Genomic DNA, 25,045 nt, shown 5'->3' with positions numbered 1-25,045 from the left:
AGGCTGCAAAAGGAGCTGCAGCTGCATTTCAGGGGCTGGAAAAGCTGGAAGGGGCAGATCCCAAAGGAGAAAGTGCAACACAGATGCAGCTTTCAGCTCTGGAGTGTGGAATGGCTTAAAGACAGGGATATTAAAAATTAATGGCGGAGAATTCAGGCTTTACTCAGTCTCTACCTGGGTTATTCCTTTAAGGTGTTGAAAACTCCTACAGGGAGAGGGGCTGGAGTGTCTAATCTAGTTTAAAACATATTCAAGTGTCTAATAGAAAAAGATATTATTCAATTTTATATATATATATATATATATGATAAAACAATATTGGATATTTCAAGAAATTTAGCTCTCTCCTGGGGAAAACTGTTGAACTTTGGGTGCAATTTAGAGATAAATTTTCTCTTCTGAAAGTTTCTAATGAAGAGAGCAATTTCTAATATTGAATGAGCTCAAACAAGCAAATATGATGTCTTTAAATCAATCATCACTGGTCATAGGAGAGAGCTGTGACATTTGAGTGTTACATTACATCAGGAGTGATGTAACAGAGCATTAAAGGAGGTGAATATTTTTATTTTTCCAGACTGGTAATACTATACAAACTAGAAAGATTTATTCCTATATAAACTGGGAAGAAATTATCTAGAGTAAATATGAGGAGGATTTATAGCATCTAAACTCTGCTGCACTCTCTAAAACTACTTGGCATTAAAGTGTTATGAATATTTCTAATTAAACAAAAGAAAAACAAATGACTAGCTGGAAAAACGTCCATTCATTTATTACAGTAGCAGTGCAGAGATACACCACCAAAATTAAACACCGCCATTTCCCCAGCAAGAATTCCCTGAAGGAGCTCTCATACAGATTACTACAAACAAAAGTGAGGTCAGACCTAAGCAGAAGTGCACACTCAAAAGAGTTCCAGGCACAGCAACCTCACATTCCTACTGTGAGCAGGGATGCACTAATGATTTATTTAGGAATAGGTCACTTCCTTTCCTAAAAGGATGATTTAGTGTCATTTTGTGGGTGTAAATTGTGTAAGAGCAGCAGAGCAAGTAAATAATCCAGGAGCTGTGGTGGAGTTGTAACAATGCTGGGGCTCAGGTATAGCCAATATTTCTACTCCATCTGTTTCTGAGGCTGTTTGGAATTTAAAAGCTGCACATGTCAATAATTCAAATGCTCTGTATGCTGGGCATTCTTCAATATTCAGGGTGTTTATTATGCATGGTGTGCACTGAGCTTCAAAGGAAGAGCTGCACACGAGGTATGGGAATAAGAGACAACAGAGAGCTTCATGTGTCCAGTAAAATATAATTTTGGATGCTTCATGCAACCTTTCCTAAACTGCAGCTGCTGCTCTGGCAGGGTGAAGGTCTGCTGTGGGTATTCCCCCTTTTCTCTCTGCCCTGCAAGGACAGCCCTGCTGGCACAGGAGATCTGAATTCTAAATCCGTGAATTCTAAATCCAAATTAGCTGCTAGCACGTGCCCTGGGGAACGAAGGGAACGTGGACATGAGGGAAACACCTCAGAAAAGGCCAAGCTTACTTTGGCAGTCCTGGAGTTTGATGTCATATTTATAATCCAGGCCTGACTGGTCAGCTCTGGCGAGGGGAAGATCTTCATAGTGCGGGGAGGAAATGCTGGAGAAGTCCACGGTGGTGAAGGGCTTGATGTCAAAGGAGTGTGTGTGCTCATCCATGGCTGACAGATCCACGGGGCTGATTCCAAAATTCATGGGCCAAAACGGCATTTCTGTGTCAACCATTGTAACCCCTGCAAACAAACGAGAAAAAGACATTTGGAGAAGGAGTTGTTTACCTCCAATTTTTCAGCCCCAAGCTGAGGTCCAAGTGTCCCAGAGGGTCAAAATGAAAACCTTAACTCCGTCTCTCCATAGCATGCACACCAACAAAATTAGAAGTCTTCCACAAATAATTCTCATTCTGTGCAATTTCTAAGCACAATTCTTCCCAAACGCCCGAAAATCTCAAGGATTTTTATATTAAGGAAAAAAACCCCAAAGCTGTCATTAAATAGTGGTGGTTTTCCTCCAAACAACCAGAAATATTTGAAAACTGTGCTCATTTGAGTTTGCCAGAAAGTTTAATCCCAGTCTTGAACCCAAGGATCAAGGAAATGTAAGTTATGACTTTTCAAATTCCATCTATATCTATGCAAACCTTGAAAGCAGTAAACAAATAAGCAACATCTATCTGCAAAAAATCTTCTGCAAATCGAGCGAATTTAGATTGAGACATGAAATGCTTTTCCAAGCCCTCTTCTGACAGATAGCTGAACCAAAATCCTTAACTTAGACAGATTTCGACTACGGAAAGTTTGTAAGTTACAGCAAGTGAACCAAAATCCTTGATTTAGGCAGATTTCAACTATTAAGCAGTTAGTAAGTTACAGCAAGCACAAAGGCTATTTTATAACCAGTGTCTGTGTTTAATTTTCCACGATTTATAAAAAGAACATTCTACCCTAAAAATAGAAGAGATGTTTCAGAACTAAAATAGCTTGGTCACTTTGGCTGTTTAATTTGGACTTCAGACCCAATCAAGTGAGTGGCCTTTAACCTCCAGATAACAGAAACTTCGATTTGATCTGCTTTGAATCAAAACTACTCTGTCAGGCAGCCAAAAGTGCTGTTGCAAAATGAAGATACTGGAGTAGAGGTGCTCCAGAATTTGGAGCTCCCCCTGTTTTTGACAGGTAAGTGAAGCTGTGACTGCCCTCCCCACAAGCTCTGCCGAAATGCCAGTGCCTAGAAATGGTTGCACTTCTCCTTGCCTTCCCCCAGGAATGTCACCAGCATTCTTCCCACTTTTAGGACTCCCAGCACAACCCTTCAGTTCTTCTGCCTGATGTTGACAACAGAGGCTGAGAGGGATCTTTTTTAATTCTGAAATTTGAGAGGAGAGATGCTCACAGCAGAGGGAATGGCGAGGGGCTGCTGCACCCCAGCCACCCCCCAATCCCACTGGATGGGATATTAGGGATGTTATCCTTGATGAAAGAGAGGAAACAACAGGATTTCTAATTGCCACAAGTGACAAATCCCTGGGGAAATACGTAACAGCTCGTCAGGGCACCTTGGTGTTGTGTGTTGCCTCCCAAATGTTCAAGTTTGAAATCCAGGGCTCAACCCAGGAGCTCTGCCCAGGCTGCCCAGGGAGTGGGCACGGCCCCGAGGCTGCCAGAGCTCCAGGAGCTCCCAGGGACGCCCAGGGTGGGATTTTGGGGTAGCTGTGCGGGGCCAGGGGCTGGACACATGATCCATGTGGGTCTTTTCCAACTCAGGAGATTCTCTGACATTTTCTGTGAGCACAAAGTGCAAATCCCTGGCCATCAACACTGGGAAAAGCCTTCCCAAAACAGATTTCCCAATGAAGCAATAAACCAGAACAGACTCCTTCGTCAGAACCCATTTCTTGTAATGACCAGACACATCTTTAGAAAAACACAAAATTCAAGAGAGGTTTTAAATTGGTTTATATTGCCTTAAGTAAGTGCCATCAAGGGTTATTACTTTCTACTAGAGCTCTGCCTCGAGGGTGAAGGATGGCTACAGGAACATTCCCAGTTACAGCCCAGGTTCATCCCAGGAACTCCCAGGCTGCTGTGTGGACAAAGAATAACTGCAGGAAACCAAACCTCCAAAAGGCAGGAGGACTCACACACTGGCACTGCCCTGGCACAGACACCTCCCTGCTCTGAGGCTGCACCTGGAGAGCTTCAGCACCTGCTTGAAGGCAAGGACACCCCACTGAGGAGAGGGGATCTCAGTCACCTGCCACTGAGCTCACTGAAAAATTAACAGTTTTCCTGCACTCTCCATCAAAAAATATTCTCCCAGTCTCAAGACCTCATCATTTTGTCTTTTCAAGTTCAAAAGCTTCAGCTTGGATACCCCTGCGAGCTGAACAGCAAGTCAGAGCTGGGCTGGATTTCACCTCACTCAGCTGATGGCTGGGATTGGACCATGATTTTAGAGAGTTAAGATTTTAGCCAAGGGTTAGAAGCAATTTATATTGATTAGGATGCAAGTTAGGAAAAACAAAAGATAAGTTAGGCTCAGGATGTTCTGGAGAAGTGGATGATGTAGAACATGAGTAAATCTGGGAAACTCCTGCATCATAACAACCCAGAGTGTGCATGAACTGCCCTGGGCACAGATATCTCACAGCTCAGAAAAACTCACGTAACAGGTGAGTCCAGAGGTCTGGCTTGGCACACTCCAAAATCTCAGAGCTTGTAGTAATTCCTAATCAGAAATCTTGTTTCCCAGTCAGCACAGCCAAATCATTTCAGCAAAGTCTACCAAGAAATGCCGGAGTGGTTTTGTGGTAAAAGGATTTCTAGCCTAGAATGCGGATGGTTTAGGTGATTTTTATTATGTTTTACATTAAACAAAATGAAATTAAATAATTAACAGGTAACCTGTTGTTTTAAGCATCACTGAATATAAGGGATTTGGTTTCATGCATGCTGTTTTTCCCCCTACTAATTGTTTTTTTTTTTTTTTTTTTTCCTCTGTGTCGTTCCAAATCACACACATGCTCTATAAACTGAGAACAGAGGAAACACAAATGTCAAAATTCCACCTAGGAGAAAACCATGGAATTGTGGCTGCACCTATCAGCTACTGCAGGTCACAGAGTAATTCTGCCCTATCCTACTCCTCTTTCTGCTGTAAGGTAATAAAATCTCATTATTGAGGCAGCAGCCATTTACAAATCTTTAGTCAAAAGCCTATAAACTCCACCCCTTCCAGGGGTTAACACCCCATGACTCTCAAGATCCCAGAGTAATATTGTTCCTAAGCATTCCTGAATGATGAGGATTTCCAGGTTTGCTCAGGTTTGGGGTATGAAACACAAAGCATCTCGTTACAGTTTTAAAGTTCCAATCTTCACACATTATCTAAGCAAATTATGGGTATCTTGTTCAATTTAACAAAATTTCTTGTTGCAGTAGAAACAATTAATTTCTATTTTCAGATTCATTTATATTAGAGATACTGAAAGGAAGGAAGCATTTTCCATGCTGGTTTTATTCTTGCATTATTGAAAACCAAAATGTGGACACTGTTCCTATGTTTAATGGTTATTTTACAAATACTTCTATTTTGCATGTAGCTTGATTTTTGCTGTGTACTTTGTCCTTTTCCCTCCCCAGGAAAGAGGAATGACAACATTTCCCTCTGGGAAAAAACCCCAAAACAACTAATTGCAGTCTTCTCATGGCTTTAAAAGAACAAAAAAACCCAACAACCAAGATTAAAAAATCCAACAGACAAGTCCAATGAACAGACTAGAGAATGCTTTTATAACTCACAGCTGCCTGTGTGACATCCAGGTAATAGCTCTGTAAGTATTTATCGGAATTAAAAGGTTTCCGTGTGCAAAACTCCTTCTCAGCCAGCAAGGGGCTGTGCAGAACAGCAGCAGAGAGGTTATTTGGGAAGTGAGATGGAGGAGCTTGGACATTGAATCCTCCAGAAGAGCAGGAGTGAAAGAGATAATGCTGCTGAGATGACATTTAGCCGTGAGATACGGAGCTTTCTAAGTGCCTCCACTCTGTCTAATCTGCTGTGGAACTGCTCAGGGTTATGTGCAGGGAACCAAAGGCACTGAACTCACCTGGCACAGCCACCCTGGGTTATTCTGCTGCTGATAGGCAGAAATCTGCTCTCATTACTCACCCCATCCCCTAACTGATCTGCTCTCCAGTTCCTCAGACAGTTATTCCCTGCATTTCTCCTCCCAGGAATACATAAAATCTGACAGAGGAGACTGCCATGGTATGAAAAACATCCTGGAACACGAGCTGCTCTTTACCATAAACACTACCTGTGCTCAGGTAACCTGAAGGGCCTGTTATGCTGCATTCTAGACACGCTCTTTCCAGACAAAACTACCAAAATATGACCCTACAGGTATTTAATGAAGCAACCAGAACATCCCAACTGACAGGAGCTACAGAAAATAAGAAGAGAAAAATAAATAGGTGAAGCCTCTCAGCTTTGAAACATTATTAAAATCAAGGGAGGTGTAATGACATGGCATGGGCAGGTGTAAATATGGACAAATTGATCGGTGAGCTAAATAATGCTGTGGGGTTTTCCTAATGAAAACAAATTTCCTGGAGCAGATTGTATTTCCTCCCTTGTATAAAGGTGTCTGAGTTTTTCAAGTAAACTCATAGGCAAGCCCTGCAGAACTTAATGGGACTTTTGCCAATTAATTTAATTAGGGCAGCTCAGACCCTCTGTGAAACAATATCCTGCATCAGTTGGTAAAAGTCACACAATCATTCTCAGCTTTTAGGAAGAATTTAGAGATGGTGAAGGCGCAGCTTGATACCCCCCGGATTCAATTTATTTATCTGTTTGGAAGAATAACAACACATTTTATGTTGTTAAAACATATAAAAACACTTCTCCCCTACGTGATGGCAGCACATCCATTGAGTCTCAGATCTGCACTGAGTTTTTAGAGGGGAAGGCTGCAGAAGGGCTTTAAAAAGGGAGCAGACCCTTTAAATTATTAATAATTATTATGAATATCTATTAATAATTAATAATTAGATAAATTAATTGTGATAACCACCTGGCATTCCCCTGGCAATAACTCAGTCCTCTCCTTGCCTCTGACACAGAAATTTTGTGTGGCAGTGTTCAATGGGATCACTGAACTTCAGGTTATTTAAAGAAAAATCACATCTTACTGCATTTGCTTTTTTCCTGACAAAAAAAACCCAAAACCAACCAAACAAACAAACCTCCAAATCCTCAGATTTTTGTCTTGGTTCTCTGTTTTTCCAGTGAAAGAACATTACCTTCCCTCCCTGCCCTCCATTCTCTGTGCTCTCCATAAAACATCACTCCTCTCCAGCAGGTGTGGGATTGCTCCACAGATTTTTAATATTCCTGATTATGCCAGAGTACAGCAGAGCTCTAAAGCTTTAAATCTTCAGGAGATCCCTTCCTCAAGATTGAAAATGATCAATTTTTCACTAATAGCAACTGCCACTACAATGGACTTTTCCTAACAGACAACGTTTGTATAAAACAGAGATCATTTTGGTTTGGATGAACCAAACTGTGATTTTTTTTGTCTCTCAAACAATGGCTCAAGGCTGTTGCCCGTTGTTGTTTCACGCATTCCCGGCCCGCAGATTCCCGATTTTGCCCCGATTTCCCGGCACAGGACCCGAACCTCTCTGTGTCCTGCTGCTGCAGAGTCAGCAGAGGGAGCACAACTTAACTAAAAAAAAAAAAAAAAAAAAAAAAAAAAAAAAAAAAAAAACCAACCCAAAAAAACCCACAACAACAAAAAACCCCACCTCTTTCCAAGAACTCTGCTGGCACAGCCAGTGATGCTCCAAAACAAACAGACAAGCAAAAAAAAAAAAAAAAAAAAAAAAAAAAAGGACGTGAAAAGATCCTCAGAAAGAGCCTCAGTGGCTGATGCCCCCAATTCAGTGTTTGACACCTATAAAGCCTTGCTTTAAAAAAAAAAACAAAAAAACCCCCATCATTTAAAAGTTCTTTAAAATCCTGTAAAAATTCCTTAAAAGAATTTTTATTGTTTAAAAGGAGAGATATAAAGATTTTTGTTTGTTTGTTTTTTGTTTGTTTTTTGTTTTTATCCACGCACATGCTGAAAAAGTCAGAATTCAGGGCAGAAAATATTTCAGTAATGTGATGATGAGCAAACACACTGAACAGCAATATTTAATATTGATAGAATTAAAATAGTTATCCAAAGCAGTCGTTTCCCAAACAAATTCCATGTTAGAAATCACTGTGAATGTGGGAAAAGGGTCCAGGCTACAGAGAGAATAAGAATTGTTAAATTTTTGATTGTAAATTCAAAGGGTTTTTGAAGCCATGGTGCAGCCAGCCCAGAGCCAGGCGCACTCCTGGGGGCACCACTGCCTCACCACACCTCGGAATTGCCTTTCCAAGCACGAATCTATTGAAAACACGTACAGGAACGAAAACTGACTTCACTACAGGACAGAAGAAGCAAAATTTTATGGGTTCGTTTCAATTAAAGAACTGTAAACTAAAGCTCCCCGCAAATTAACTTTGCTGTGAAAACAAAGAAAATACCCAATGTCTCTAGCAAATGTTGAGTGTCAAAATAGCTCCACAATAAAAAAGTAACTTAGTGAAAAGATGAGTTCACAAATGACTGATAATGACATTTTTAAACACGGATGACTTTAAAAGCACTTCAAGACAAGTGATGACATTTTCTTCACCGTTCTTTAGGTCCAGCTCTGAAGCCATCTAAAGACATCCCCAAAAAATTGATATGTCCACCTGGAAATCCCCCAAAAAATGCCACACAGAGAACATACTTTGGAAAGAAGGGAATAAATGCTCTGTGTTTCTGAGGAATGAAGCAAGTGGAGGGTTCTGGACCAGATGGATTTGTCAGGCCAGGGCACAAGGGTGGATGAACCCAGCTGAAGAGTTAATCAGTGAGAGGAGGGGCAGGAGCTGAGGCTCCTCTCCCACCCATTGTCCCAACCTGCAGAACCAGCACAGGGCCCGAATTCCGAGAGCAGAGGGAAAAGCAACGACCTGGGGCTGAGAGGACTGTTAAAGGCGTGCCAGCAAACCCAGAAACTCCTTCAGACACTGCTGGAGATGCTCCTCTCTGTCCCATCTCCCAGTTTGACCGGTGCTGGGTGACTCAGAAATCCCAGTGGGGCCGGGATGACAACCACATCCTACAAAAAGCCAAATAAAAGGAAAAAAGAGGAAGGCAACCCATCCATCCTCTCAGCAAGGCTGCACAGTAAAACACCAGGAGAAACTGCGTAAATCCAAACACTTGGAAAGCTCCCCCCTCAAAAAAAAGAGCGACTTATAAATCAGCAGGAAATGTTTTTTACTCCTGTAGCTGAATTATAACTGCAAGCTGTGCTCACTAAAAGCACAGTCCATAAAATTTACCACAATGTTTAAGAGGCAGTTGTTAATAGAAACGAGGAAGAAAAGCCTATTTAGGGGATAATAGAGCTGTTTGGTGTAAAATATATTTTCTGTTCTATGGAGTTCACACCAAATGGCCTGGGTTGCTTGGAACAGCAGCATTTTATACCCTTGCAGCAACATAAACCCTTGTAAATATAATTGCAAATGAGAAAGGAGTTCAAAAATGCCACGGGCTACTCAGATACGCTACAAATCCTCCTGTCCTGTTTTAATTTGTAAATGTAGGGTTTGTTACATTCTGCTACTGGATAGAGATCCACGAAACTTCGGGTTATTCCGGGGTTTGAAGGAAACGGATTGCAAGGCTGCCCTCAAAACCGAAACTGAGAATATTGGACGAGGGGAAATCTCTGTATAAGAAATACTGACTTATAGATCCGAAACACTCACGGGCATGTGGGTCAGATTTAACAGGAACAGCACTTCAAAATCATGGAGAACTTCACTACAAATTTCTGGAAGTGGCAGAGTCGGGCTCCTGGTGGAAAAATCTGACTACAAGAGAAATAAAAGTGTTCTACTGTAGTCACAGCACTGGCAAAACAGTGAGACGAGGAGACAATTTCTGTTAAATCAGATTCAAAGTTTGTGGGAAAGGATCCCCAAACTGTTCTCAGAAATCCCTGAGCAGAGAAACTGCACTTTCCTACTTCCAGTCATGCTTTGTGAGACACCGTGGGCTGAAACTTAAAGTAATCCTGATGAAAGGCTTCTCTTCCAGTGCCTTTGGTTCAAAAACCCCTTAAAAATCTCTCCCACTCTTTGAAATAGAAATGATTGTTATTTAATTTCTTTGAAAAAATCCCCATATATATATAGAGCATCAGAAAAATAAACATCTGAAAAATAAGGTATCATCTGCTTGGTAATATAAAATCAGAATAAACCGCTGTAGGAGCACAAATTGGCTTTTACAATGTGCCCTGGCTGAACTGAAATGCGGCTCCTGTTGGTTTTGAGGGATCTCAGGAAAGCAGAAACAAACAGTACGTCTCTGACTTGTGCTGGCAGTATTGTAAAACTACCTCATTATATAAAATGTGGGCGTTGCTCTCCATGAATCATTGTGATTTAAAATAGGATCCTGATAGACAGGCAATGAATCACTTTGGATTTTGTAATCACCAAGGGGTGACTTCTTGGGAGAGCCCTTTGCCCCCTTTGGCCTGCGGCAGAGGGGAAGGTCTGCTCCAGCCCTGGAGGTGCCTCCCCGGGCTGAAGGAAGTAATTGATTCTAAAATATCCCCAAAAATGCCGTGTGGGACACGAGATAGCAGGGCTTTGTCAGCTGGAACAGCACCACACAATTCACTTGATAACCGTGTTAACGTTCTCAGGACTGTGTTTGGCTCCAAGGCTCAACATAACTTTAATAATTGGCAATTATTTCTGCTGGGCAGGCTTTGTATGGGTCTAGCAAAAGCTTTACCGACTGCAAGAATTACCAGAGTTCCAAAATTGCCACATTTGTCATTGGAAGGGTTTTAAGAGCAAGGGACCCCTTCAGAAGTTTCATCTGCACCACCTGTGACTGCGCTTTCAGGAGTCAAACTTGCTTTGAGGTCAACAGAAAGGTTTCCAGCTTTGACAGAAATTCAGTGTTTGGCTCAAAACTAAGCAAAACACTCATTTTGAATGTTGCACTCCTGCTAATGGCATTGAAACACCTGCCTGAAGTGAAGCACTTTTAAAAACTCCGTTTTTGTCTAAGAAAGGACCTCTTCAGTTTAGATATGTTATTAAATTACATCTCATGCACACAGATAAATCGTGTGTCGTAATACACATCCAGAAGAAATTAGGGTCTCATAAAATTCCCTATTTCCTTGTGTAAAACGACTGCTCCAGTGGCAAGGCTGTGCCCAGAGTTAATAAAAGAAACTCCCAGCACCACGAGGTCCCAGTGGCACTGTCAGCCAGGAGCCTGCTGATGTTTCAGTAGGGAACAGCTCTGTCTGAAGCCTTCAGCTACAGCACAAAAGCATTTATTGAGTTTATCCTGTGCTCACACACGACAATAACATTTATTGAGTTCATCCTGTGCTCACACGTGGTGTGTTATATGAAAATTTGGCAGTTCCTCTGTGGCTGCCTGAGCCTGTGTGAGGTTTTCCAGGATTTCAGGTGATGTGGCAGAGCACAAACCCGTGTAAGCACCACAGCTATTTACACGACAATCTCCTGCTCCACTGCTTATCTGGTTTCATTAGGTCATTATCAGCATGTCTCTTAATGCAGTTCAATAAATTAATAATAGGCTCCATTATTTGGAAATGGTGCTTAGCTAATAATTAACAGCTGAGGCATCAGTTAAGTACAGGATTTTAAATAGTTGTACTCCATTATGGAATTCAGAACACAAAGTCTGTATTTGTTTTTGGAATGTTAATAACTTTAATAGTAAATGTTGCGTGCAGGTAAACTTCTAAAGCATCATAGATGCAATAAAATTGATATTAGTCCTGAAGAATTTTTTGTAATTTTAATACTGAAATAACCACATCGAGTTTTCTCAATCCATGTCGAAGTAGTAGGGAATTTAGGGATGCGGAATCTTGTTGGTAAGAAGCCTGGGATTTTTCTCTCTCTTCAGATTCTGTCATGTCAGTGCTTTTAAATGTTCACAAGACAGTAAACTTCAGTATTGTTTCCAACAGATGAGCTAATAAGGCACACAACTGGAGTGGGGTGAAATACACTCATTAATATCCTAAATGCAATTCCCTGCCATGGCAGGATACTGAATACTCCCACAGGAAGAGGAGGAGGAGGAGGAAAAAAATGTCAAATGAATTTAAACTGATTCCTTGAATTAAATCCCACTTTTGAAGTTTTTCCCTGGCAGTCAAACACACTGCAAATAATCCATTAAAATGCTTCTCTCTTATCAGGATGAGTGGTTTCCATCACATTCTCATCTTCCCAGCACTAAAAATGCAAAATGCACTGGAATAAAGCAAGACTGCATGGAGGGCCCACACGATTTGACTCTGTGCTGGGTTTTGGCAAAATGTTTGAATCTGTTGGACAATCACCAAATTGTAAAAGTGAAAAAGCGCCATATTGCAAAACTCATTCATGAATGTAAACACGCTGAGCATTATTTCTGCATTAAATACAGCCAGCTCAGTGAAACAGCAAATACACTTTCCTGTATAGAATTATGCAGAATTTCTGGTACATGCCAGTATAAAATAATGCTCTCTGTGCCTCTACAGCCACTGAGATGTCAAGGTAATTCAAACACACCAAAATCCTGAGAAAGCGGATCAAAAAGTACCAAAGAAGGCTCTTTTAGCTGCCCCCCAAATTCATCATCTTGCACACAAACCACAAATCACACACTGCAATTTTGCCCATAGACTCTGGGATATTTGATAACTGTATTGGTTTATCTTTAATTTATCTGAGATTCTCAGATTTCACGGGGAATGCAGTTATTTGCACACAGCTATTGAAGGGTATTTTCGTTAGGGGCTGAAATTCTTCAAGCAGACCTTCCTAAGCTTGGAGGGGAGCCAGAAGTGATATGCCAACATTATTCTGACAAGATAAACACCGGGAAAGTAAAAGGGACCCCCCTCAAACTGATTATATCCAACAGCAGGCTTTCTACCTCACACCGAGTACCCAACTACAATAATGCAATAATACAGACACGTGAACTTTTGAACACCCATCATCTGTTGCACAAATGGATCTCTTTCATCTTAAAAAAAAAAAAAAAAATTAACCTTACGAACTGCAAAGCATCCAACCTGCTCAGCCACTTTCCAGCACCAGAGCAATCCCTTGTCACCTGACTCCTGTACTTTTGACCCTCCAAAAAATTCCCAGCTGAAACATGTTGACATGTTTTCACATGTAATTCGAGAATGATTGCTCTCAATAGTGCTGAATACTTATCACAGGTTTAGATCAATGTTCTCTGCCTCTCATGTGCTCCCATCTTCCTAAATATTCATTTTTTCCAGGGAGCTTTCGAGCTATCCTGAAGTCAAGGTGACTTCAGGCTGGGAGGATGAGCTGTTTTAACTGCAATTGCAACACTCTGGGGAGTATTTAATGAGCAGAAGGAAATTAATGTGGAGTTCTGCTCTAGATTGAAGTTACCTTGAGCAGTTTCACTTGTGAGCCTTCTGTTGGACTACAGGCTTCGAGAGAATGTTCCCCATTCCTCCTTTTTTTTTTTTGGGGGGGGGGGGGGTGGGTGGTCAGTATAAAATGCAGTATTAAGTCACACTGTGATCAGTGTTTTATTCCAGAAAAAAAAAGAGCTGAGAAATTTCTGAAGGAAATTAAGCATTGAGAATTATTTTTATAAATATTAATTTTAAGACCTGTGTTCAACTAATAATAATAATACCAAGAATACTAAAGCATCCGCTATAAAAACTGGGAATTAGGTTATCACCAATATACTTCCTTTTGTGCTATTGTATTTCTAACTTTCAGCAAAAAATAGAGGAATTTCAGTAGGATTTTCCTGGTTTACATATTTCAGGAATGCTTTGTGCAAACTGGTACTTAAAACTATGGTAACTACTGAGCAGAGGGAAAAAAACCCACGAAATAGCCTCAGATCCAGCACCCAGGATCTGAGTTACTGTGAAATAATGATAGCAGAAAGCCCCAGAACAGAACTGCTTTATCTCAAGTTTTGAACTAAATAAAATGGGTTAATATTGTAATTTTATGGGCCAACAGCGTCCCTAACTAACTCAAAATAGTCCTGGATGTCACTTTATGCATTGGGCAAATCAAGTTGTTTTCAGTGATGTAATTTTCCTTCCTGCCATCTGAAACTGATAAACTCAACTCCCTCTACCACTCAAAAAGAAAATACCACGATCCGTGACTCAGAAAGGGATTATCAGCTCAGCTTTAGGGGATAATTCAAGAAGGGGACTTGAACACTCCTGCCACCCACCCCTCACACTTTTCTGAGAAAAGACAACTCCCAACACAGCCCAGAATTGATGGAAATATTGAATTCTTTTCCAAATGTACTTTTCAAGGGAAAAAAAAAAAAACCAAACCAAGATACCATTCTCTTCAGAGCACAGGAGTAACTTACTGCAAACACGATGGGGAAATGCTGTCTGAACCTGAACTAAAAGATGAATAGTCCCCCTGCAGCCCTTTTATAACAATAAAAAGGACAAAATATTTGTGGGGAAAGAACATGATTTTGTCTTTTATTTAATTTCAAAATCATTAATGCACTTCAAAAAGAGTTTAAATATAACCCACATGATGATATATTAATGTGAAATTCTACAAAGTCCTGACTTTGTTACAGCTTCAAAAACCTACTGTATTTTCTAATAAGCTATCTGGTGTGGTTTGGGTCTTACAATGCATCTGAAAACTAAAAGGAAGAGATTTATTTGATCTTATTTTCTGTTGGGTTATCCTTTCCCTGTGTTATTAATACCCTAAGAACATGCCTGATAGGATTTGTTCCTCCTTTTGTCAACCTGTCTATTTTCAAGTAAAATTTTTCCAATGCCCCCATGGAAATTGCCTTGCTTTGCCCATGATGGAACAAACATTTTAACCTGCCAAGGTGTGGAAAATGATTCCACCCTCGTGAGCTGCCTGTCCCCCCTGTAAGTGTCCCTCACCCCCAAAGCAGGGGCTGTTTGTATTCCCATTTAAATATGTACTCAAATATCTGTTTGAATATCTGTGTCTGCCAATAATAAACAGAATTCCAGGGCTTCTGCTACTGTTCTTTGCCTCTGCAATAAACCGACCGTTTAAAAAAATCATGTGTGATGTTATTCTCCTCAATATCAGTGACCTTCATCCCACAATGTCAGCACGTGACAAGTGACACTCACAGGGCCACTGTCACTGTGCCCATCATTCTGTTCCAGGGAGAGGAAAACTGGATTTGCTATTTTTGAGCAGAACTGCTGAAGAGTTAAAATGACATCATTGGAGGACACAAACGGAAAGCGGAGGATCCACGGCTAAGAACAGTTCGGGAGAAAGCTATTAATGTCCAGTTTCACAATGCTGCTATTTTTAACAGCTAACCCTAACTGGTCATTTTTGGAGATTTGTTTGCAGCTGGAAAGAATCTGCCAACGCTGGGCTGAAGCAGTCAAGCCCCCTGTGCTTTGTATTTATCACAGATTTTTGTGGAGAGAGGGGAGGAAATCTCAGCATGCCCCAGCCACCTCTGCTCCCATGGATCTGGAACCCTCCAGAACCCTGAACGTGAGATTTGTCCACAGAGATTCCAGCTCTCATCAGAAATCTGAGCTGCCATCCTGTCTTTGACAGCGTTGGCTGCTTTCACTTGAGGGGAGAAGTGTATAATCAAATCCTATCAGTGTTTCAAAAAGATTAATAATTATAGGGTTATGCAACATTAACAATAGTGGTACCAGCAAAGCAGCTGTGTTAATTTTTAACAGCATTAAAAAAGAAGGGAAGAAAGAGATTGAGAAAATTTCAGTTCCCTCCTCTGTCATGTGTTCTTGTCATCGTCTTGGGGTTTTGCTATATTTAAATTGCTGTAGGAATTTCTTGTGCAAGGAATCTAAGAGGGCAGCTGACAGAAGCAAATCCTTCAGTTTCATGTTGTGATAAATATAAGGATGCACCACAACTCAGGCCAAAAGTGTAGAGTTAAATACTATGATTGATAACATTGACAGCTTATTTCTTGCCTTTTTTTTTTTTTTTTTCCCCCTACTGAAATATATATTAATTAATTTCCTGGGAAGTGCTGTTTTGAATAATTATGTGTAACTATATTCCTTTAACCTAAGTACACGTGCCATTCTCACGCACAAACCACAAATCACACACTGCAATTCTGCCCATAGACTCTGGGATATTTGATAACTGGCCAGGTTTATTTCAAAATCAGCAGTTTATCTTCGGCCGGGCCAGAATACCAACAGGTTAACTTTGCAATAAATGATTGCTGCCATAGCCCCGTTTTTCTTTTGAGGAGATTCCTTTTCTAGGCAAGCAAGTTTGGTGTGAGGAACTAAAAGTCATTGCTGTGACTTTTTGTAACCCCTCGAGCAGGCGTGTGAACACTAAACATGTGACTCTGATGTAGACTGAGGGTGAACTCCTGGCACTTTTTTTCTCAGTTTTTTTGAGTTGCCAAACAAATTTTAATAGTTACAAATTTCTGTACGCTGATGGCTGATGTCTTTAAAGATCCAGCTGTGTTCAAAAAGAATCACATTAAAATACTATTGAGAGTATCGCCAAAGAGCGAATTGTGAAGGGACAGCTGGGTTCCATCCAGCGAGGTGGAGTGTACCAGAGCTCTGAATGTCAGGGTAGGATACTCCTGATGCAAAACTCCCTCTGGAACTTTTGGGATCACCTCCAATCCATGAGATCAGAAGGGGTCTCCAGTGCTTGCCACCCCCTTTCCCCTGTCCTTTGCTAACAAAGGTGAGAACACTTGCTCTAAACCTTATCCCTATGCTCCGCACAAACGGAGGAATTATTTTGCAGCAGCTTTGGTGGCTCTTCACCAGCAATGATGTGTTTGGTGTAGAGGGACATGACCAGGATGGAAATCAGCAATGATCTAATTCTATCCCACTCACCCAAACTGTGGTGAATTCACTGAGTTTGTGAATTTAGAGCCTGCTATTGATCTCTCACCTTCACTTTCTGCTATCAATGCAGCACCACAAATTAGGCTAAACAGCAGAATATTTGTAAAGCAGACTGGTTTTCACTGGGCTCCAGCAGTCAGTGTTCGCCTCACGGCACACCTTCCCAACACAAGGGAAACCTCTGTGACATGGTGTGCACCATTAATACAACTAATACAGTCAGAAATTGGTCTAATTCTGATTTCTGCACTGTCTGTGGTGCAATCTGGTACTGGCCTTGGTTCATTCCAGAACTATAGATTATTTTTTACAGCTTTCTCCATATACTGAGTCAGACAAGATAATTTGGAGAAAAATACTGGCTCATTTGAACCTGGCTGTAAAATTTCCAACAGTCCACCGAATTTACTTTCTGCAGAACAGCAATGGCAGCGTTTGTTTTGAACAGGAGTGCTGCTTAACACCTGACCGTAACAATCCAAAATCTCCCCCAGCACAGACATCCAGACCATGCAGGTACCACAAGGAACCTTCCTCAGGCAATCCCAGGGAAGAGATGCTCTGCAATCTGACTGGGGGAAAAGTGCAAGCCATTGATCCTGACATCACAATAACGCATCACATCGAGTGAATGATAAAAAGCTAAAAAAGCTCCACCCCCCCCGAGATTTCCATCTCAATGAAAGCAGAGAAAGTTGCCAATTCCACTGTTTGTCAGCTTCCCTGGATTATCAATGGGCCACGTGCTGTGAATCACAGCTCTCAGCCGGGTCTTGCATCTTGCCAGTTCTATCTTGCTTTTACTATTTGTTCTGGGATCTTCAAACCACTATTGTACGCAGTTCAAAAATACACGCTGGAAAATTGCTAATGCCCTAGTCATACAATGTCATTTTGAAGCTCCCTGGGAATTTAGATTTGCACAGCTTATTAGGATATGACCTTTCCCTTGATTTTTTTATTTTAGGATCAAGTTAAGATGAAATTTCCCCAGTGGGAGTTGCTGTGTTTCCTTCACAGATAAGGAAAAGAGCAATGGCAGCACTGTATAGAGACAAATTCATACATTTCTGCAGCATGGACAAGCCTGTGGGCTTGACAGACATCCAGTGCATTCCTACATTCCTAGAGGCTGAGAGGGAATTAACAAAACCTCCCCCAGAATTTTAACAAAGGTATTTCCCTGAATATTTTATATATATATATATATATATATTTATATATATATTTATTATTATTATTATTTTTTTTTTTTTTTTTTTAAACCAGTGTCATCCGAGAGTAAACTGTGAGGAGTTTTAAGCCCTGTGGACTTGCATTCAGGGCACCAGGGCAGCACTGGGTGTATTCTGGAATACATTCCTATTCCTTTGTGGAATATCTACCTCTACAGCACTGCTCTTTCCCTTTCACAATATAGATTCTGTCTCAGAAATTCACACACTTCCCTAGGATTTCATGAACCTGGTTGTCTAGGTTTGAGAGACAGGTATCTGCTAGGGAGAGGCGGGGCCTCTCTAGGAATGGGGAATTCCAATCCCTTCCCTCCAAATTATTATAATTTAGAAGATTTAAGAGGCTTTTCAGTCAGAGCTATGGGGAAAGGAATAACAGTCCTTTACTAGCAAATATAACAGGACAAACAAACAACAACTACAGCAATAATAATAAACAGAACGAAGAACCCCGAGGGGCTTTGTCTCACAAGTCCCAGGCAGTCTGATCTCTTGGGACCCCAAGAGCACCAAGCCAAAACAGTGGAAACCCCGGGGCTGATGACTGGAAACGGTGGGTTGTCCCCAGCAGGCAGGGGGTGTCCTGGCAGGCAAAGTGAGCAGTGCTGAAGAGGCCGCGATGGCTGGATGGGGCTGACCCAGCTCCAGCAGGGCAGGTGAGGGGCTCCGAATTCCTGGGCGCTCCAGCAGATGATAGAATTCCCAGGACCGGACCCTCCGTTAACAGTGGACTATTCACACAGCTAGCCATCACCTGACCGTCCTCTCTGAAACCGAGAGCAGAAGAAACCACCCTCAGCTCCTGGAGCCCCCAAGCCTTTCCCTCCCCCCCAAACTAAGTGATCTAGCACCCTAGACACTTCTTTTGTGTGGGTCAAGTACCCTTTAAGCATCAGTATTTAGTCTCTTAGCAACTTATGGGGGGGAAAAATTCTATAGGGAAAGAAAAAAACCAAAACCAAACTTAACCCCCAACACTAGTCTAAAAGCAGGAGGTTGTAAAATCAATTCTCAAAATCAGTGCTATGGACGGATTACTAGCTACCAGTCACAGTGGTTAAGTACTTATTATATATTAAGTATAATAAACATTTTAAATACTTTAAGACTCCAACACTTCCTAGTCTTTTTGCCTCTATGTCAATGAAACCAAAAAAGAGAATTAGTTAAATAACTAGAAGTTGAATGATGTTGCTTGTAGCTTTAAATTTTCAAACGCTCAAGATGGTAAAAACCAACAACTGTTTGTAAGTTCTTATTTAGGAAAGAATAATTTTCTCACCGAAAGTAAAGTCCATTGGTCAGTAAAGAGATGGCCAAAAAGAATTATATATTTTGGTTTTCAGATATTCAGGATGAAAGCTTTATGCTTTGAACCCTTGCTAGGCAAACAACATTTTTTTTGTTAGCTATACAGGTGCCAAAAGAAGAAAAGGAAGTGATGATGAAATAAAGCGAATTACTTTTTTTATAACTGGCTGGCTTAATAGTTTGGGGTGGGCAGTGTGCATAAAACATTCCTACAACGATGCCCCAGTAAAATGGGAGGGTTTGGAGATCATAGCAGTGACAAAACCAACAAAATCCTACCAAGATTCAAAGGGACCTTGCATCAGTCCTGCCGCCTTTACGAGTTTCCGTGTCTGCGGCTCTCCAGGAGAGATGCCCAGCCCTGGAACACCCAGAACAGGTCCCCTGCATGTCCCTGCCCCAGCTGTGAGCAGGGGGATCCCCCCACAAGTCAAATTTGCATTTCCCGCAGCAGCCCTTCTTTCTTCCATGGCTGACAAGAGTTACGAGCGCGCTGCTCCAGCAGCAGGGAGCCTTCCTGCAGTGTCAGACAGGGCTTAATCTGCAATTGATCCCAGCCTAATCTGCCTCTCCTGGGCAAGTCCAAAGTCATTCTCTGCATCACCAGCCCAGGACCTCTGTGACACTCGTGTGTCCAACAAGAGCGCAAACAAACGTGCGCCAATAGCGTTCACCGCCTATCGCTGGGGAGCTCGCTGATGTCACATGGGCTGAACCTTCCTGCCAACAAATCCACCACCGCTCCAGAGAAATAATAACAACACAGCAGGGGAAAATGGCCAGCTGAACACTCCATGCCTACAGGAAGGGATCTCATGGATAACGTCGCCCCTGATCGGGCAGTGTTTGAAGAGTGATTCAGCAGCCATTGAGGATCGTTTTTACAGTGGTGACACACAGCCAGTGCAGATGCATGGTGTAAGTACTAAAAGTTTATTTGCAGAGGGCAGGACTGAACATTTCATGTGAACACATTCAGGCCATGATAAAGAGCTTTGTCTCCCATTAGTAATTTAAAGGATTGTGATTTGGTACTCCCAACACACCTATAATTGAATTCCTCAGTCATAAAATCACTGGTGCCAAACAAGCCCTGATATCTTTTATCAAGCCTCTTTTTTTCTTGTCATTTGTTAACATATTTCTTATGTAGCTTTTCTTCTTTTTATAGATACATTTGCTTTGGTTATAAATTAACCCCGGAATTTACTCTCCCAGAGGCCACAAACTGCTTTTTTATTCTCTTGGAAAAGTTTCAGGCTCTATGAATTGATGATTTGAAACAATTTTGGAATAACAGCTTACGGTTCAGATACAGAGGAAGGAAATTCAAAAGATTGACAAAATAGTTGAGACTAAAGTGGAAATGTTTAGAGGCCTCTGTGGGCCTTCTGCTCTGGAAGCTGTGATAGATTTACCAAAAGGGAAATGTTTCCCTGTGGGATTCCTGGTGCTTCCAGTTCCCTGTAGTGAAATACTCAGATCCAGCCTTGTTCTCAAATGAGGAACTTCTCAGAAGTCCTGAATTTCAGTGGCTCCAGAAGTTGGCCAGCACATCCCAAAGGTATGCGGAATACTCCGAATTTTGGAACACATTCTAAAACACCAATGTTTGTTTAACAGATTGATTCATATAATGCCCATTAAAAAATAATTTTTCAGTGGATAATGTCACTGTAAAGAAAAAAAGCTTATAATATTCACTGCTTCCTGTTGTGTCTTTGTTGGGCTCTTTCTCCTCATCCCAAGGGCTTTGGAAATTCTTGGCTTTTTCAGCCAGAACTGACTAAAAATGTGGAGGAGTTTGAATACAAAGGGCTGAAATCGTTGTTGGTGTCACCACTGGAAGAGCAACAACTTAAGCTCAACTTGTAAAACAAAAAACAAAAAACCAAACAAAAACAACAAACAAACAAACAAACAAACAAACAAACCCTCAAAAACAAACAAACAAACAAAACCCCAAACCCCCAAAAAACAACAAAAAAAATTCAAAAAATCCAAGTGAAGAATTCAAAAAAGACATATCCTTAGGAAACTAAGGGAGTTGGTGCCGTCTCTCAAAGAACTATTTGGATAAGGGCAGAGTGACACTTTAACAGCCACAGTAATTCCCACATTATTTCTTTTATTTCTCCTTCTGTGTTACTCTTAGTCTTATTGCAAACCACTGAAGCTGAAAAATTTTGATTTTACATTAACATAACGTAACACAACACCAGATATCCATTTTTATGGCCTAATTCCCATTTCAGCTCAGGTAAATACGAAAATTTTGATTTGACATTAACACACCAGATATCCATTTTTATGGTCTAATTCCCATCTTAGCTGAGGTTTTCCAAGGCGGAGAAAATTTCAAAACTATGCCTTGAAGGTTCAGAAAACAGGAAAAGATCTTGCAGAACTCTGCATTTCTGGGTTACTCTTCCTGTTCAGAATGGCTGTGGTTGTGCTGCTGCCTCACCACACCTAACAAGGTGATGACTTCACAGCATCCCAGCACGGTTTGGGTTGGAAGGAACCTCAAAAATCATCCAGCAGCCATGGGCAGGGTCACCTTCCCCTAGCCCAGGCACTCCCAGGGATGGAGCAGCCACAGCTTCCCTACGCCAGGGCCTCTCCACTCTCCTAATTATGAATTTCCCTCTAATATCCAACCCAAATCCACCTTCTTTCAGTTTAGCCAGTTTGTTAAAACCCAGGTGGGTTAAAAATGACAAGTTTTGTTTCTAAAAGACTCCTTTGAGAACTCCTCTTTAATTAAGGATAACAAAAGGACTCGAGAAGCACTGGGGTATTTTTCCTACATAAATAAATGCTTTCCACATCTCTGGTTTCCCATATTCAAGACAGCGCCTCTTACAAAGGTAAACAGAGCTTCCTCCTCTCTATGCCGTTTCTGAGGTTACTAGTCAATTGTTTGACGTTAAAATATTAAAATTTTCATCTGAAATTGTGCTTTGAGTCTCTGAATTGCCCAGTTTTCATCATGAAGTCAATGTCTCATTCTTTTGAAAAATCTTACAGATTATTCTGTATTTCCTCTGGAATGCTTCCCCTGTTTAGTTACCTATAAAAGGTTCTTGAAGTTTCTTTTTTGAGTCTCAACAAAACATGGTAATTTCAGCTGCTTTAATTGAATCAATGATCACAGAGCTGAGAGGATTTAACACTCAAAGTATTTACCAACTTTTATGGCAGAAATGAAATTTAAAATAGTGCCAACAACACGTCAAATACTTTAGCTCCCAGATTTTCAGGTGTTAAAACGCACATTCATCTTTTAGATTTTACAATTCTGTGTAAAATGCTTTCTATTTAATGACCAGAAAATTAAAATTCCATGGTTTATTTGTTGACACAAATCTGGGGCAAATCAGTCGGCGTGGCTTGACCCTGCTGTCCTTTGCAATCCCACCCAAAGCAGGAGATGGTGGGCAGAGCTCAGGCTGCCCTGAAGGACCAGAACCATGAATTAAAACCAAGTGTAACCCCCTTCTCTCACACCTTGCGCACACATTTCAGAACTTTGTTTGCTCTCTGCGCTTTCACTCAAGCCAGGAGGAATTTTCAGAGCAAACAGTTTGTAATATATCCTTTAGAGGTGATTTACAGCATTGTCTCTAGTCCTTGGAACAGACAGCAGGATAATAAACTCAAATTATTTTCCAGAGCATTGGCTATATCATATACAAGTATTGTGCTAACATCGGCTCAAGACAGATGGATAAATAAAGAATTTTGCCATCATGCCACAAGTTCCCGTAACTTGAGGTTTCACCGGGCTGAGAAAAAAAAAAAATTGGAGTAACTTAAAAGATTTTGGGATTTATTTCTTTTATTTATTTACATGGCAGCCAAATGAACAGACAACACATACTAAAATGACCAACAGAGATTTTTCTTTTCATGAAATTCCGACCTCTGCTTCACCAAATATGCAATTTCTGTCTTGTGTGCCACAAGAAAGATCTCCACATTACAAATCACTCATCTTTCAGAGCTACAAATTTATAAGTGGAATATCAAGCACAGATTATCCTGCTCTGAGGGTAGGAAGAAACTTAAAAAGAAATGATAATGAACCTGAAAGGCATTCCAGCTCTTCCAATAAACTGAAGGGCACCAGGACTCCCACTCTGGCCATGCTTGTCCCACTCCCATTATCAAACTGGGTGACAATTCGTAAATGGCCCCTTGCAAATGGCCCATGGCCCCTGCTGGCTCTTAAATAATTTCAGGGAAGTGATTGAATGGCTCTTAATTAGTTGAGCTAAAACTGGAGCAGGGACAGTTCTAAGAATTTACCCATTGAACCTTCCACTTCCTGCACCTGTGCCCAAATTCCAGCACTCTCTGATTTACTGGCAGGGTTCAAGCCTTTGTGTTCAATGAGACAGGGGAATAGCATTGCTTTGGGGGTTTGTTTTGGTTTTCCTCAAATCCACTCAGTTATTTAATTTGGAACCGGCTTTTCTTCCTACCTGTGGTCCCAGTTTCTGCTGGGAATTACTTGTGGTGGGTTCCCATAACTCTGGAGTTGTTCAGCACCAGTGTGAACGAGAACAAGGCTCTCCCGAATCTCACCAAAGATGCTTTTCTCTTGTACACGCTTTCACTAACCACTAATAAAGGCACTGACCTCTTTCCCCCAAATTTGAAGTCCATTTCAGTGAAATACCCATGCAGAAACCCCTGTAGAGATGGAAAACTCTAAAATACAAGTTCCATTCTCGATAAAGATCCAATTCCTGTAGTTGCCATCCAACAGAGGCGTTTACCCACCCATCTTCATGTCTCACAAAAACACAGGAAATATTTTGCTGCTTTGAGGCTCCAATATAAAAATGGCAATACTGCAGCAAACTGGAAAGCAGTTGTAAGTGTTCATATTTCTAATTATTCATATTTCTAATTATTAATCTGAATCTCATCTCCCACTTCAAGAATAGTGAACTGGTACCCCAAAATCACCCCCAGCTTTTAGGCTAATCTACATCCTCCATGGGTTTAGAGGACAACTCCCTTTTCATCAGATTTGATGCTCAGCACCAAAGGAAATAAGGGAACCTGCTCTGAAGATTGGCTTTTAGAAGATGCAGGGAGGAGAATTCTATGTGCCCTGTCAGCAACTCTTCCCACTGCCATGCTCCTCTCTGCAGCACATTTCCCAATTTTTTTTTTCTGATTTAATTTCAGGAATTCTTACTCAGAGGATGTTTCCTTCCAGGAGCTCTAACACAGTTTAAATGACACCCTGGAAATAGACACCAGTGCTGTTTAGTATTTAGCCTACACTGTTTTTATTTAATTTATTTCATTTCCATATTCATAGCTAAATGAGAGCTCTATCACTCCGGCTGTTTGGAGCTCCAGAGAATTCCTTTCTTCCCTGGAGTAACTGCCAGGTATAATTACTGCATTCATTAGCCTTTCCTGGAGTAATTGTCAGGAAAGTGGCAACCATGCCTGCATCAGCTTCTTCTTCCTCCTCGCTTTTTCCTGCTCTCTTTCCAGGACAATTAAAGCTTCTCTCTAGTTTCTCTTTATTCACCCCAACCCTTTTCTTCCCTTTATTCCTCCCTTCGTGATTTTGGAGAGGAAAGGGAGAGATGGTCCCGCTGTTTTCACATCTAGCAATTGGCTGTGGTTTTTGTTTTTTTTCTTAATTCAAATACCCTCCCTCTGCCTTTCTCTGGAGATCCCCGGCCCAGCTCCTTTAGCAGTGCCAACAAAAGAGCCTCCCTGGTGTCTAAGGGTCAAGCTGGAGCAGAAATTCAAAATTGCCACATGCTTTCTAACATTGTGCTGTGCCTTCCTGTTCTGGGAGAGGGGAGGGGACAGGAATCTGCTGCCCAGCCTGCGTCAGAGGAC

The 25,045-nt window shown here is 41.3% G+C and overlaps 1 protein-coding gene across 1 annotated transcript in view; it reads right to left on the bottom strand.

Moving 5' to 3' along the window:
• PPARG (peroxisome proliferator activated receptor gamma) overlaps positions 1-25,045 on the bottom strand; it is a 52,003-nt gene that overhangs the window by 17,933 nt on the left and 9,025 nt on the right. The window contains exon 2 of the mRNA XM_040076031.2: positions 1,551-1,778. Within this exon, the coding sequence (XP_039931965.1) occupies positions 1,551-1,770 (220 nt within the window). The 5' untranslated portion in view covers positions 1,771-1,778. The remainder of the gene's footprint in view (positions 1-1,550; positions 1,779-25,045) is intronic.

This window comes from Hirundo rustica, chromosome 12 (assembly GCF_015227805.2).
Source record: "Hirundo rustica isolate bHirRus1 chromosome 12, bHirRus1.pri.v3, whole genome shotgun sequence".
Taxonomy (NCBI): Eukaryota; Metazoa; Chordata; class Aves; order Passeriformes; family Hirundinidae; genus Hirundo; species Hirundo rustica.
Note: the sequence above shows the minus strand (reverse complement) of the source record. Positions and strands in the feature narration are given on the sequence as shown.